The sequence below is a fragment of the Rattus norvegicus genome, chromosome 12 (genome assembly GCF_021556685.1).
Source record: "Rattus norvegicus strain SHRSP/BbbUtx chromosome 12, alternate assembly SHRSP_T2T, whole genome shotgun sequence".
NCBI classification, from domain to species: Eukaryota; Metazoa; Chordata; class Mammalia; order Rodentia; family Muridae; genus Rattus; species Rattus norvegicus.
In genome coordinates this window covers 27,308,636-27,321,301 of record NC_141545.1, presented here as the reverse complement: position 1 = coordinate 27,321,301, position 12,666 = coordinate 27,308,636, and the positions used below count along the sequence as shown (strand labels likewise).

Genomic DNA, 12,666 nt, shown 5'->3' with positions numbered 1-12,666 from the left:
TCTGGTGCCCCCAACCCCACAACCGCGCGTGCATGTGTGTGTGTGCGCACGCGCACATGAGCATGGAGGCCAGAGGTCAATCTTGAGTACTGTTTCTCAGGAACATGATTTTACCTTTGAAGTCAGGGTCTCTCTCTCTCTCTCTCTCTCTCTCTCTCTCTCTCTCTCTCTCTCTCTCTCTCTCTCTCTCTCTCTCTGGGTCCTGAGCATCAGTTACTATAAGTTGGGTGGCCAGGGAGCCCCAGGGATCTGTCTGCCCGTTTCTACCTCCGCAGTAAGCAAGTCCAGCTTTTATCCAGGTCTTCATGCTTGCAAGCAAGCACTCCATGGTCTGAGCCACCTTCCTAGCTCTACTCCTTTCTACTCAGAGAAATTAAATTTTAGCCCAGGCTAGCTGAAGTTCAAACTTTCCATATTCATCAGCCCACAGTACCCATGGGCACAACTTTCAAAACCATGGCAGGTCTTTCAAGAGGCCAGAGTGGCCTGGTTGTTTCACAAACCCCTTACACCTGGATAGCACAGCCTCACCAGGTCTGGTACGCCCCCAGCTACTTCTGAAGCAGATGCTTGAACACAAGAATTTGAAATCAGCCTAAGTAGCACAGTGTAACTCCTGCTCAGAACAGCACAGAAAGGAGGACTGGGACTGTAGCTCAGTGGGTAAAGCACTTGCCATGCAAGCAGAACTATGATTTAGAGCCCTAGTAGTCACCTGAATCCCAGACGAGCTGCCTGAACCTGGCAGTGGGAGGCAAAGGCAGGATAGCCCCAAGCAAGTGGCTTTGCCAGTGAGTTCTGGGTTCAAGTGAGAGCCCCTGACATAACATATACGGTGGAAACCACTGAGGCAAACATCTGACTTCCACCCTAGGTGCACACATGAGTGTATGTTCCCATGCATAAGCTCATACACGAATGAATACTGAAAATGCTCAAATCCATAAAATAAAATAATATAAAATAAAAAGTCAGATGCGGTCGGTCACATCTGTAATCCCAGCACTTCTATAGTGAGATAAGAGGGGGAGACAGGAGGCTCACCTAGAGGCTTACAGACCAGCTAGCCTAGACTATACAGCAGGGCAGAAACAAGAAGAGAAACCCTGCCTGATCAAGGACTGACTCACTGAAGGTGTCCTCTGACTTCTCCATGTGCAAACCCACACCCACGCCCACACCCACACAGAGAGGGGGGCAGGCAAAGACTAGGTTTCTCTGTAATGAGGAAGAGAATTTTCAGTGGGAAAGGATATGACGCAAGGGGCTTATTGTGCTGACACTGTATCTTGGCAGCATGACAGGAGGTTGAGCATCTCCTAAGCCGTCTTCTGTGGATTAGCGGCAGCAGGGTTTGACCCAATGCAGAAGCCGAGGGCGCCGCTGCGCAGACACTTACTTTGCAGTGGTTTCTTCATCGTATTTGGTTTTCAGGTCAAATAATTCTGTTCGAGTTTTTTCCAGGGCTAAAAGGCAAGGACAGAAACCACGATATAAGACACCAATCTTGTTTAAGACAGGGTTTATGTAGCCCAGGCTAGCCTTGAACTCATTAGACAGCCAAAGATGACCTATCTGCCTGTACCTACCGAATGCTCAGATTACAGGCCTGCGCCACCCCCCACGCCTGCTTTGTGAGATGCTGGTCCTCAAGTCCAGGGGTTGCTCTCCTGACTGAGCTCCATCCCCATCTCTTTAAGGTTGCTTTTCTAAAGAGGGGGTTTCATGTACCTCAGGCTGGCCTTGCGTTCTGGCTCTCCCTGGGTATAATTCCCCAGTGATGGGATTACAGGTATGGTCCATCAAACCCAGCTAGGACACCAATTGCTCAAAGTAAAAGGGGAAAAGTCCACACGGATGAGAGACAGCAGGAATGGAGAAGAAAATGTCCCTCACTCTCTGCAAGAGCTTCCTTCACCAGAGAACTCCCGTCCGTGGTTTGCTGCGTAGACTTGCAGCTTTTATCAACAAAAGCCATTTCTATACACAAATGCATATGCAGTTGCATCCTTCGTGTCTCCATTAATCACAGAGCAAGTATATGAGGGAGGGCACATATAATTACAGCGGAGCTGAAATATTCTGACTCCTTGGAAGGCAATATGGCGACTTATCATCACATGACTTGCAAGTGTATGGTAATGCTAGTGTGCTATCTATCAGCCAGGTAAAAACGCGTGCACGGTGAGTAACTGTAAGTAACTGTTACGAGTTTATGCATTTCCTATATAATCCTTCAAAAGGTTTAGTGTGCAGATATGCTCGAATCTGTGTGTGCATGTGTGTGTGCGTGTATGTGTGGAGTCCAAAAGACAGACTTGAGTGCTGTTCTTCAGATGCCATCCACCTTGTTTTTCTCAAGCGGGATCTCCCATTGCCTGGAACTCACCAAGTAGGTTGCACTCATGGTGAGCAATTCACAACTTCCTATAAGTCCACCCTAAAGGGATCTGATGCCTCTGCAGCCAACTGTATTCACGCGCGCGCACACACACACACACACACACACACACACACACACACACACACACACAAAAGTTTATTTTGTAGTAGGAGCAGAACCTCACTATGGACTGCCAACTTCATTAAAGAACAAGACATAGTGCATGCTGAAGCAGGAGGATGAGTTCCCGGCCAGCTTAGGTTACAAGGTGAGATCTCCTCTCATTGAAGGGCTGGTCAGCCACAGTCTTTGTAGCACTCACATGTTCACATTACCAAGGCAAAACTGTCTAGTATCACATTTCTCAGAATGAATCCCATCCATCCATCCATCCATCCATCCATCCATCCATCCATCCATCCATCCATCTCCATAAATGTGATGATAAGAATATTTTCTGAGGTTCCTCTTTTCACTTAGTGGTGTAGAATAGAAGTTTTTCCATGTCAAGACATAGGTAGAACAATTAGTTTTACTTTTAAGATACTCAGAAGGGAAGCTTCCAGGTAGAGAACTGAACATGCCTGTCCCTACATACCACACAGCCATGCTCCCATTCCTAAGCACATAATGCCTGTGATCATGTTCCTATACCCTCAGCAATGATGGCATGACCTGTTTTTAAAGAGCTGACAGTGTGATAGACAAAACCATCTTTCACTGATGGTTTATCTGCAAATCTCTGACTGTTAAAACCATTAGCACTTCCCCTGTATGAAGTACATTGCTTCTGGGAGCTGCCCATTCCTTCCTTCACTCTTCTACTGGACTGCTTCTTCACTTTCTGAAATTTATAAGTTCTATATTTATATAGCAAGCAGTGTGTAGACATATGGGTATACACACATATATGTGTAATGTGATGACTGAAAGAAAAAGGTTTTGTCTCTACTAGGCAAGTGGTCTCCAGGTGAACCACACTTGAAGGGCAGGGCCTCTACCACCGAGCCACGCCCCCAGCCCCTCCCTGGGGGATTCTAGGCAGGAGCTCTACCACTAAGCCAGACTCCTAGCTCCTCAACTGAGGGATGCTAAGCAAATGCTCCATTGCCGAGCTATAGTTTGGTGGTTGCAGTTTTTGGACATTTACTCATTTGACTGTTAAACTGCTTGTGACTATTTTTTGTCCCTCTAACATTTGTGTTCTAAGTTGGATCATCATGTAGTCTCCTTTTTCTCCTCACATTTAAAGATACTGTGCTGCTTCCTTTTCAGAAAAGGAAGCAAAAAAAGAAAGGCAAACTTTGGTATAACCTTTTTTGGTATCTTTTAGAATTTAAAGGTTCTGTTACTGCAGTTCTTAACTTCATTTTGAGTAGAACTAAGTCCCCCCACCCCCATTATTGTTCCAAATGAGATGTCAGTTCTTGACAGTTTGGTGATTTAGAAGTGTTTGTTGGAAAGAACAGGAAGGATTGCTGGGGCAGGGAGGGAAAAGGCAGGAGAGCCACCCACATCTACATTTAGCAATCAGTACAGTGACTAATGCAGCCAGGTAGAGCAGCCTGGGGCACAGGCTTCAATTGTGTGAGCTCAAGGCTCCTAACTGCAGGATCCCCAGGAGCAACAGGTAGCAGAGGGCTGGGAACAGGCCATGAGACTGCCCATGCTCGCCCACTTCCCACGTGGCTGCAAATAGGATGGAGAGCTCGAACCTGTTTGCAGAGTCTGGAGTTTGTGCTCAGCTTCCTCCAGCTTTGAGGTGGTGGACATCTGTGTCTCTTGCAGCTTTCTGGAAAGAATTAAAAAAAAGGAGACAATGAAGCCAAATTGGTCAGCTTGTTTTGACTACTGAGATAGGCTGTGTGCCCTGAGCCCCACTGATCAGCATGCTTCTTTCTCTGGAAGGCCCAGCTGGAGGCAGGCTCACAGCGCAGCCTGGATCTCTGCACCTCAACGCTGTTAATGCATATTATACAGGGTGTGAACTCCCTGGATCTGACACGTGTGGCAATCGGTGTGGAAGGTCCTTCTGTGTGGAACTTGTTGTGAGATGGTGGATATTAAAAAGAAACGAACCAGCATCATCACACACTCATTGTTTTCTGAAGTTGGGGAGAAGAATGATACATTTACATTCTGCTGACACAGAAAAGGAATCTGTTGGCATAAAGGATGTCCTAAACAGATGTGACAGCTGTCCTTTCCTCTAAAGCAGAACGAAAATGCTATCACAGTGGGTGGGGGAGGGGGATTCTGAATATCGGAAAGCGGTTTACTATTCCCATGGTCTCCAAATGCAGTCCCCAGCCAAGAAATAACATGCTTTCCTCTGTGTCTGCAGAAAAACCAAGAATCTAAAATTAAATTCATTATTTTTATATCATATGAGTATAACATATGCTCAACACAATAAACCTGGGGGTGCAAAAAGGGAGAAATGGCGGCTTAAAAAATAATAACAGCCAACTGTCTGTCACCTATAGAAAAGCTTTGGTAATATTTTCATGTCTGTTATAAAATGGGGTGTGTGCTGGGGATGGAGAGGTGGCTCAGGGTTAAGAGCACTGAGTGTTGCTGAGGACCAGAGCTTGTTCTCCAGCACCCACATCAGATGTAGTAGCTCCAGGGGTTCAGCACCCTCTTCTGGCCTCCACAGGTACCTGTTCACATGTGTACACCCACACTAACACATTCATATGCATAACTGAAATGAAAAACAAATTTTAAGAAAATTCCACTTGAAAAACTGTATATCACGTGTGTCTGTGTGCGCATGCGTATGAGGTACAGGTGCGTTGGAGTGGAGGCTGGAGGCCAATATCTGTGTTTTCCTCCACTATCACTTCATTGACTGTTTGAGACAGTGTCCCTCACTGGACCCTGAGCTCACTGATTTGGCCAGACTGGTGAGGGAGACACTAGTGTCTTAGCAATCCATCCACCTGTTTCCACTCCCCAGGTCTGGAATTATTGGTGAGTAGCTCTTTATGGGGGCACTCAAGCTGTGTAGCAAGCATTTTACTGACCTAGCCACCTCTTTAGTCCCCAAGAGTTTTTTGTTTTATTTTGGTTTTTGTTTGTTTTGTGTTTTTGAAACAGTCTCTCTAAATAGCCCCGCTGTCCTGGAACTCCCTAGGTAGACCTTTGACTCACGTGCCTGTGCCTCTCAAGTGCTGGAATTGAAGGTGGCTCCCCATGGTTTTTAAAAACAAACGTACAGAGGATAGCAAGCACAGTCCTTTACTTTCTCTACTCCTCAGAGCGCCCTTGTACTGTTCTGCAGTGCACATAGTGGACTAAGTAACTACAGGCCCCATGCAGTACAATGTGCCATACATACACGGCAGGCAAATTAATATGTAATACACTAGTCCACACCAGGCTGACAGAGTGTGCTGCCAAGAAACATGTAACATACATGGACACAGTAATGTTAACAGTGCAAAGTAAAATAACATGCAAAAGGATGTATAAGTTAAATTAAAATATAACAGAATAAATTTCTACCCTCCCCTTTTGTGGAGCGGAGGGTTGAGAAAGGGGCTCCCTGCAGCCAAGGCTGTCTTCCACCCCTTCTGCCTTTGTCACAGTGTGTGATGGGTCACGAGCCATGGAGCCCTGTGGTACTTACTCCCTTTCTTTCCTCTGCATGTGTGCTTGCAGCTTGCCTTCCCTTCCTCAGTGTGCTTGGAGGTGCTCTGCTCCAGAATACACCGCTACCCCTCATTCTCAGGAGCCAACTGAACCAAAACACCGACACCTAGGACGGCTTAGCTGCTTTCTGATAAACATTTCACCGACTATGGCTTTGCCTAATTTGCAGAGTGAAGCAGTTGGACAAAATTCTAACAGAACAGTTTCAGTGGTTGCAGGCTTTTTTTTTTTTTGTGAGGGGGCAGATATTGAGGACCTTCCCAATTAAAATCCATTAATTTAAACTCCTGCCAACACTGGATAAAAGCAAACTCAATATTTATTCCTGTCTCTTTGCATGCTCAAATATTGGACTCTGCCAACTCTCAGAAGGCTTTGCTATTGTCTGTCTGTCTGTCTGTCGGTTGGGACAGGTCTCATGTAGCCAAGGCTAGTCACAAACTACATATCTTCCTGCCCACACGCCCTGAGTGATAGGACTATTGGTACGCACTACCATGCCTGGCAAGTAAAACTGATCTTTCCTTTTATTTGTAAAAGCTCTGTGCATATATAGAAGATTCACCCTTGGGGACAAGAACTTGGGTTGGTGGCTAAGAGTACTTACTACTCTTAAAGACCTCGGTTTGGTTCCCAACACCCATATTACCCAGCTCAGCACTGCCTATAACTCTATTTCTAAGCGATCTGATGTCCTCTTCTGACCTCCACAGGCATTGCATGCACATGGTACACATAAACTCATACAGGCACCCACACAAATGAAAGATATATATAAAAGAAAATTTGGGCTTGAAAAATGGCTCAGTGATAACACAGATTTCTCTTCCAGGCGACCTAACACCGCTATCAGGCAGCTTAGAGCTCTGGCACCCGTTCTGTGCTCTTCAGCCCATGTTCTCATGTGTGCCAATTCACACACAAAAAGGCACAAATTATTGAAAATAAAGAATAGAAAAGTCACCCATTATTATACAGCATAAATATTTTTCTCCATTTGTTGATATCTTAAAAACATTATTGTTACTATTTTTTTTAAATTTTGTTTTAACATTTGGATGGTCATGTTGACATAATTTTTCAGATACAATTAGAAAGATTTTTCCACCTCAAAAGCATTTTTAAAAATGTATCAAGGGCTGGAGAGATGGCTCAGTGGTTAAGAGCACGTTCTTTCAGAGGTCCTGAGTTCAATTCCCAGCAACTACATGGTGGCTCACAACCATCTGTAATGAGATCTGATGCTTCTTCTGGTGTGTCTGAAGACAGCTACAGGGTACTTATATAAAATAAATAAATCTTTAAAAAATGTATCAAAGTTTTCTTTCAAAATATAATGAATTGATTATTATTCGAATTCCAGCTTAGTTTTTTTTAAATCAGTGTGTGTGTGTGTGTGTGTGTGTGTGTGTGTGTGTGTGAGAGAGAGAGAGAGAGAGAGAGAGAGAGAGAGAGAGAGATATTGATTGGGTTGTCCTTTGGTCATTCTCCACCTCACTTATTGAGGTGAGGTCTCTAATGAACCCAGAGCTCACTAACGCTGGCTCATCTACCCCAGGGACTCTTAGTCACTGCTAAGCTTGCACTCTTGCACTACTTTTATGTGGGTTCTGAAGATCCGAACTCTGTTCCTCACACTCATATAGCAAGTGATCGATAGACTGAGACATCTGTCTTTAAATCAGGGTTTGGATTTTTCTTGTTGTTTGAGACAAGGTTTCTTTGTGTAGCTTTGGCTATTCTGGCAATCAATCTGTTGACCAGGCTCGCCTCCAATTTGGAGATCCACCTGCCTCTGCCTCTGCCTCTGCCTCTGCCTCCTGAGTGCTGGGATTAAAGGTGTGTGTCACCACTACTCCCTCCTAGCTTAAACCAGAAGTCTGAGACTCTGTACTCCAGCGTAGCCTGGAACTCACTATACAAGTCAAGCTTCACACTCATGGGAATCCTCCTATTTCAGCCCCGGAATGCCAGGATTACAGTCGCTATGCCTGGCTCCAACCTGACTTTTCTCTGCACATGTAAAAGTATGTAAAGAATGACTAATAAAGGCATAGCATTACCCCTTTCCCTAAATGTTATTCTCTTGAGATAGTCCATTCTTTTACCTAATTTGAAGTTAATTTAACAGTACCACAGACCCATATGAGTTTATTTCCATACTTCAATAATATGTGAGGCAGAAGGGGGTGAAGTTATCAGTCATACTACAGACAGCCTCAAACTCACTATGGAGCTAAATTCTTGATCTTTTACCTCTCCAGTGCAAGGATGGAATCTGGAACATTCTGCTAGCACATGCACGAACTTCACGTTCCACAGTTTTCACTCTTATCATACTGACTGTTTGCCCAGGCTGTTGTGAAATTTACTGAATTATAATTTCCACGAATAGGAAGAGTTATTGTTAGACATGGCCTATATCTCTGTATCCAGTTTTTGTGGTGCTGAGGCTTAGACTGCTGCATTTTCCTGCCACAATCAGCAACACAGCTAGAAACTGCCTTCTTTTCATGCCCCTTTTTGAGACCACACTTGCAAATCATGCTATAGCCCAGGTTGGCCTCTAAGTTGTGGTTGATTGCTGGCACATTGCTGAGATCATAAGTGTACGTACGTCACCTTACCCGCCATTTTCCTACTTCTTTAAAAAATTATTTTAATTATTTGTTTGTGTGTGTGTGTGTGTGTGTGTGTGTGTGTGTTTTGCACATGAGGAAGCCAGAGGACAACTCTGTGGAATTGGTTCTCTCTTTCCATTTTCATCAAAGTTCCACTGACCAAACTCAGGTCACCAGGTTTGTATGGCAAGTACATTCATTCATTTTCCTTGTGTTCTTTGAGACAGGATCTCACTGTGTAGCCCTGGCTGGTATGGAACTCATTATGTACACCAGGCTGGCCTCAAACTCACATAAATCTGCTTACCCCTGCCTCCTGAGAGCTAAGTTTAAAGGCATGTGCTACCATGCCTGACCCTATTTTTCCTTTTATTTATTAGTTTATTTTTACTTGTTTTTATTTGAATTGGGATCTAACTGTGTAGCCATCGCTGATCTGGAGCTGGCTGCATAGACCAAGCTGGCCCCAAACTCACAGAGGTGTGAGATCTGAATGCCTCTGCTTCCCAGGTCCCGGGGTTAAAGGCATGCGCCAGCAGCACCCCTGTCTCCTCTTCATGGAGCCATGCAGCCAGCATCATAGTATCCCAGAAGCTTTTGTGAGAAACGGGAGGTATCCTAGTTAGATTTAATTGTCAACTTGACACAGCCTAGAGTCATCTGAGAGGAAAACCTTGATTGAGAAATTGCCTAGATCAGATTGGCTGGCAGGCATGTTAGGGGTGGGGCGTGTCTTAATTATTAATTGATTCGAGAGAGCTCAGTGCACTATGGGTGGCACCATCTAGGATGGATAAGGAGACAGTGTTCCTCTACTGTTTCTACTCCATGGTTTTGCCCTGACGACACACAATGGCGAATTGTGACCTAAAAGACAAAAGAAACTTTTCCTCAAGTTGTTTTTGGATATAATACTTTACTATAGCAACGGAAAAGTTGGTTGTTGTTGTTGTTTGTTTGTTTGTAATATTGGTGGTAGAGACTGAATTGGGGCATCATGCAGTTAAGCATGACCTTTATCAGGAACCTTACCTTGGCTTTGGTATCTGATATCATTTAAATATCTTGCTCTATATCCTATGCTGGATTAGAACTCATGATCTCCTAGGTGTGATTGTGTATGCCCTGAGTTCTAGTACTTGCTGGCAGGCAGATTTCTTAGAGTTTGAAGCCACTGTGGTTTATATATTGAGTTCCAGACTAGCCAGGGTGACATAGTGAGACCTTGTCTCAAAACAAAAACATAAAAGGAACTCATGATTCATAAAAGGAACTGAGACTCAGGAGTCCTGCGATCATAAGTATGTGCCAGTGAACCTGGCTCCTGGGATCTTTTTGAAGCCGCCCTTAGAACTCTGGTGACCTAGGACAATAGCACAACAAAAGCCCATGCCAGGACTGGGAAATGGCTGAGGAGTATAAATTGTTTGCCACACAAGCCTGAGGACCTGACCAATTGGTTCAATTGAACTGGAAAGCTCTGTCTCAAAGAGTAAGGTAGAGAGTGACAGAGGAAGACACCGCACCTGACACTGACCTTTGGCCTACACACACACACACACACACACACACACACACACACACACACACACACACTCCTAACCCCATACTTGAAACTGTAAATATTATTAGGCTTACTGTTAGAATATATGTGCATTTCCCATTTCCTCATGCTAGGGCTAAAATTTAACATCTTAATTTTACTAAAGAGTTTTAAAAAAACCTGACTAACATAGTTAGAACTAGCAAGCTTAGGAGTCCCCATAGCTTTTACAAGAAATCTGATTTTCATTAAATTGCTCCATTAGCGGAAAACTACTCCTTCGTGAAGAAAGTCGGGAATAGTGAGCCATTGGAAAGCCGTAAGTGCTGCTCGGTGCGTTTTACTGATCAGGCCGAGGGTCCCTCACCAGAAGTGCCTGGACCACAACTGTGCCAGTTGTTTAGAGATTTTTGAATTTTGGAATACTTATATAGGTGGTACTGCGTGAAAGTGTCACGTTTGGAGTGCTCTTAAAAGTCTGAATTCTTTTGTTACTTTTGGAGCTGTGATGGAAACCACATCCTGCACATGCTAAGCGTGCATCCTGAGTTACCTCAGCTCTGGGCATGCTTAGCTTTTTCAGTATTTACAGTTTTAGATGTCAAGAATATTCCAGACTTTTGGATTAGGGATCTCAATTCCTTGCTTATGAGGAACTGAGGCAAAAGTAAACAAAACAAAAATACTTTTTATGTGACACTTCAATATCAAATTCAATAACCATAAATGGAGTTCCAGGCTTTTCAGCAGGGGGCACATCTTGAGGGAACCTGTCCATTGCTGCCTCAGCTCAAGTACAGCTGCCATTTGTCAACTTGTGTTCAGCGTACAGAAGCCTTGTTCTCGCTCTGCAGGACTCACACACTGTGTTCTGGCTGCCTGTCACCTCACCGCTGCCACCAGGAGAAAAAAGACCGTTGCACTCGGGACTGTACAACCAAGGAACAAGGATCACTGTCACTTTTGAACAGACTTTTCTGGCAGTGGTGAAGCCCCCAAGGCCTCACTCACAGGGAGAATTATCGGCAGTTGCTATACCTTAGCCCTTTCAGCAAAACTGTGCAGGAGGAACATTTGTTAACAACCTGGGCTGGTTCACACGAACAGTTTCAAACTGTCCTGTGATGTCAAGGTTGGAGGTGAAGCAAAGTGTTTACCTGTGCTGGGGGTGTGACGGGACTGAGAGGATGGACTTACCTCTCCTTCTCTGCAAAATCATTTTGTAGCTTCTGCTCCTTCTCCAGAGCGATGGTCTCGGCCTGACTCTTCAGGGTCTGCTCGTATTCTCGGATTTTCTCCTTAAGTGCTTTTATCGTAACCTCTGCAGAATGAAAGACAGAAAAACCAACAGTAAGGGAAGCGGTTCCTCGTAGCTAGGTGAACCATGCTTTCGTAACCTGCTGGGATCGCTGTATTTTAAACTTGAGCTTGTCCATGCCGACACAAAATCAATGATTATGAGTCCCTTTGGGGACCTTTTACTCCCTCAATGTGAAATTGAACTTGTAGTATTCAAGTTGGGGAGGATCTATGGGTTTTGCCAGGAAGGATTGTGGTGGTCCCTCTAGCACACTTAGAAAAGAGGGAAAAATCAATGATAAAACGTAATATTGTCTTTCTGATGCATCTTAAGTTGGTTCTCTACAGAGGGCAGACCGCTAAGTTTGGTGTAGGTTTAAAGACTCTCTGACATGGAACAGGTGCAATCGTTTTGGAAGTGGAGTCAGACACAGACCTTATCAGCCACCAAGGCAGCTTTGCTGTTGTTCTTAGGGAGTGGAAAAATGCCAGGCATTGTGGCTGAGGGTCACCTGCTGAGCCAGGGATGGGGAAAACCAGCATGGAGTTTGGGTACTGGTGTACACTCTGCCCTGGCCACCTGCTTTAGCGGATGAGGGCTCTAGCTATAGATCTGATACTGTGGGGTGTGGGAGGGGCCATCTGCAGGTCTAGCTGGAGTGTATAAGCAGGGCCCATGCAGCTTTCAGAAGTGATTTCCCACCTATGACACACTGACAGCTGTCCCTTCAGTTGCTTGAGCTGAGGACATCCAAATACCACCCCCCCCCCCAAAAAAAACCCCCCACGAATGGTACAGGGTGATCCTAGGACTGGACCTTGCAAGCTGCACCCTTCTATTCTAACAGTCACCCTTGTGGGACTCTGTGCATTGTGATATCAGTACAAGTGGTAGAGCCGTCGCTTACAAGGCCTACTTGAGGGCCTTTACTTTTTTTTTATTCCCAGTATCTGGCACAAGTTGAGGTAGAGAATGGAGAAGCAGAAACTGGCAGGCCAGACAGGGCTGGAAGCCCTAGTACTCCATAGTGCCATCTGCCAGGCAATACATAGGTTGTGTCTCCATGAACACTCACGGGGACCAAATTAGGACCGGCGCGGTGGCACATGGCTGTGACGCTAGCATCCGTGAGGAGGCTGCGGTAAGAAAATCATTAATTGGA

General features: G+C 45.0%; 1 protein-coding gene across 30 annotated transcripts in view; it reads right to left on the bottom strand.

The window, feature by feature from the left end:
• Nucleotides 1-12,666, bottom strand: part of Cux1 (cut-like homeobox 1) — a 318,820-nt gene that overhangs the window by 108,422 nt on the left and 197,732 nt on the right. For all 30 annotated transcript variants that reach the window (NM_053860.1, NM_001415775.1, NM_001415774.1 and 27 more), the window contains 3 exon segments: nt 1,400-1,466; nt 4,099-4,175; nt 11,402-11,525. In NM_053860.1, coding sequence (NP_446312.1) covers nt 1,400-1,466; nt 4,099-4,175; nt 11,402-11,525 — 268 coding nt within the window.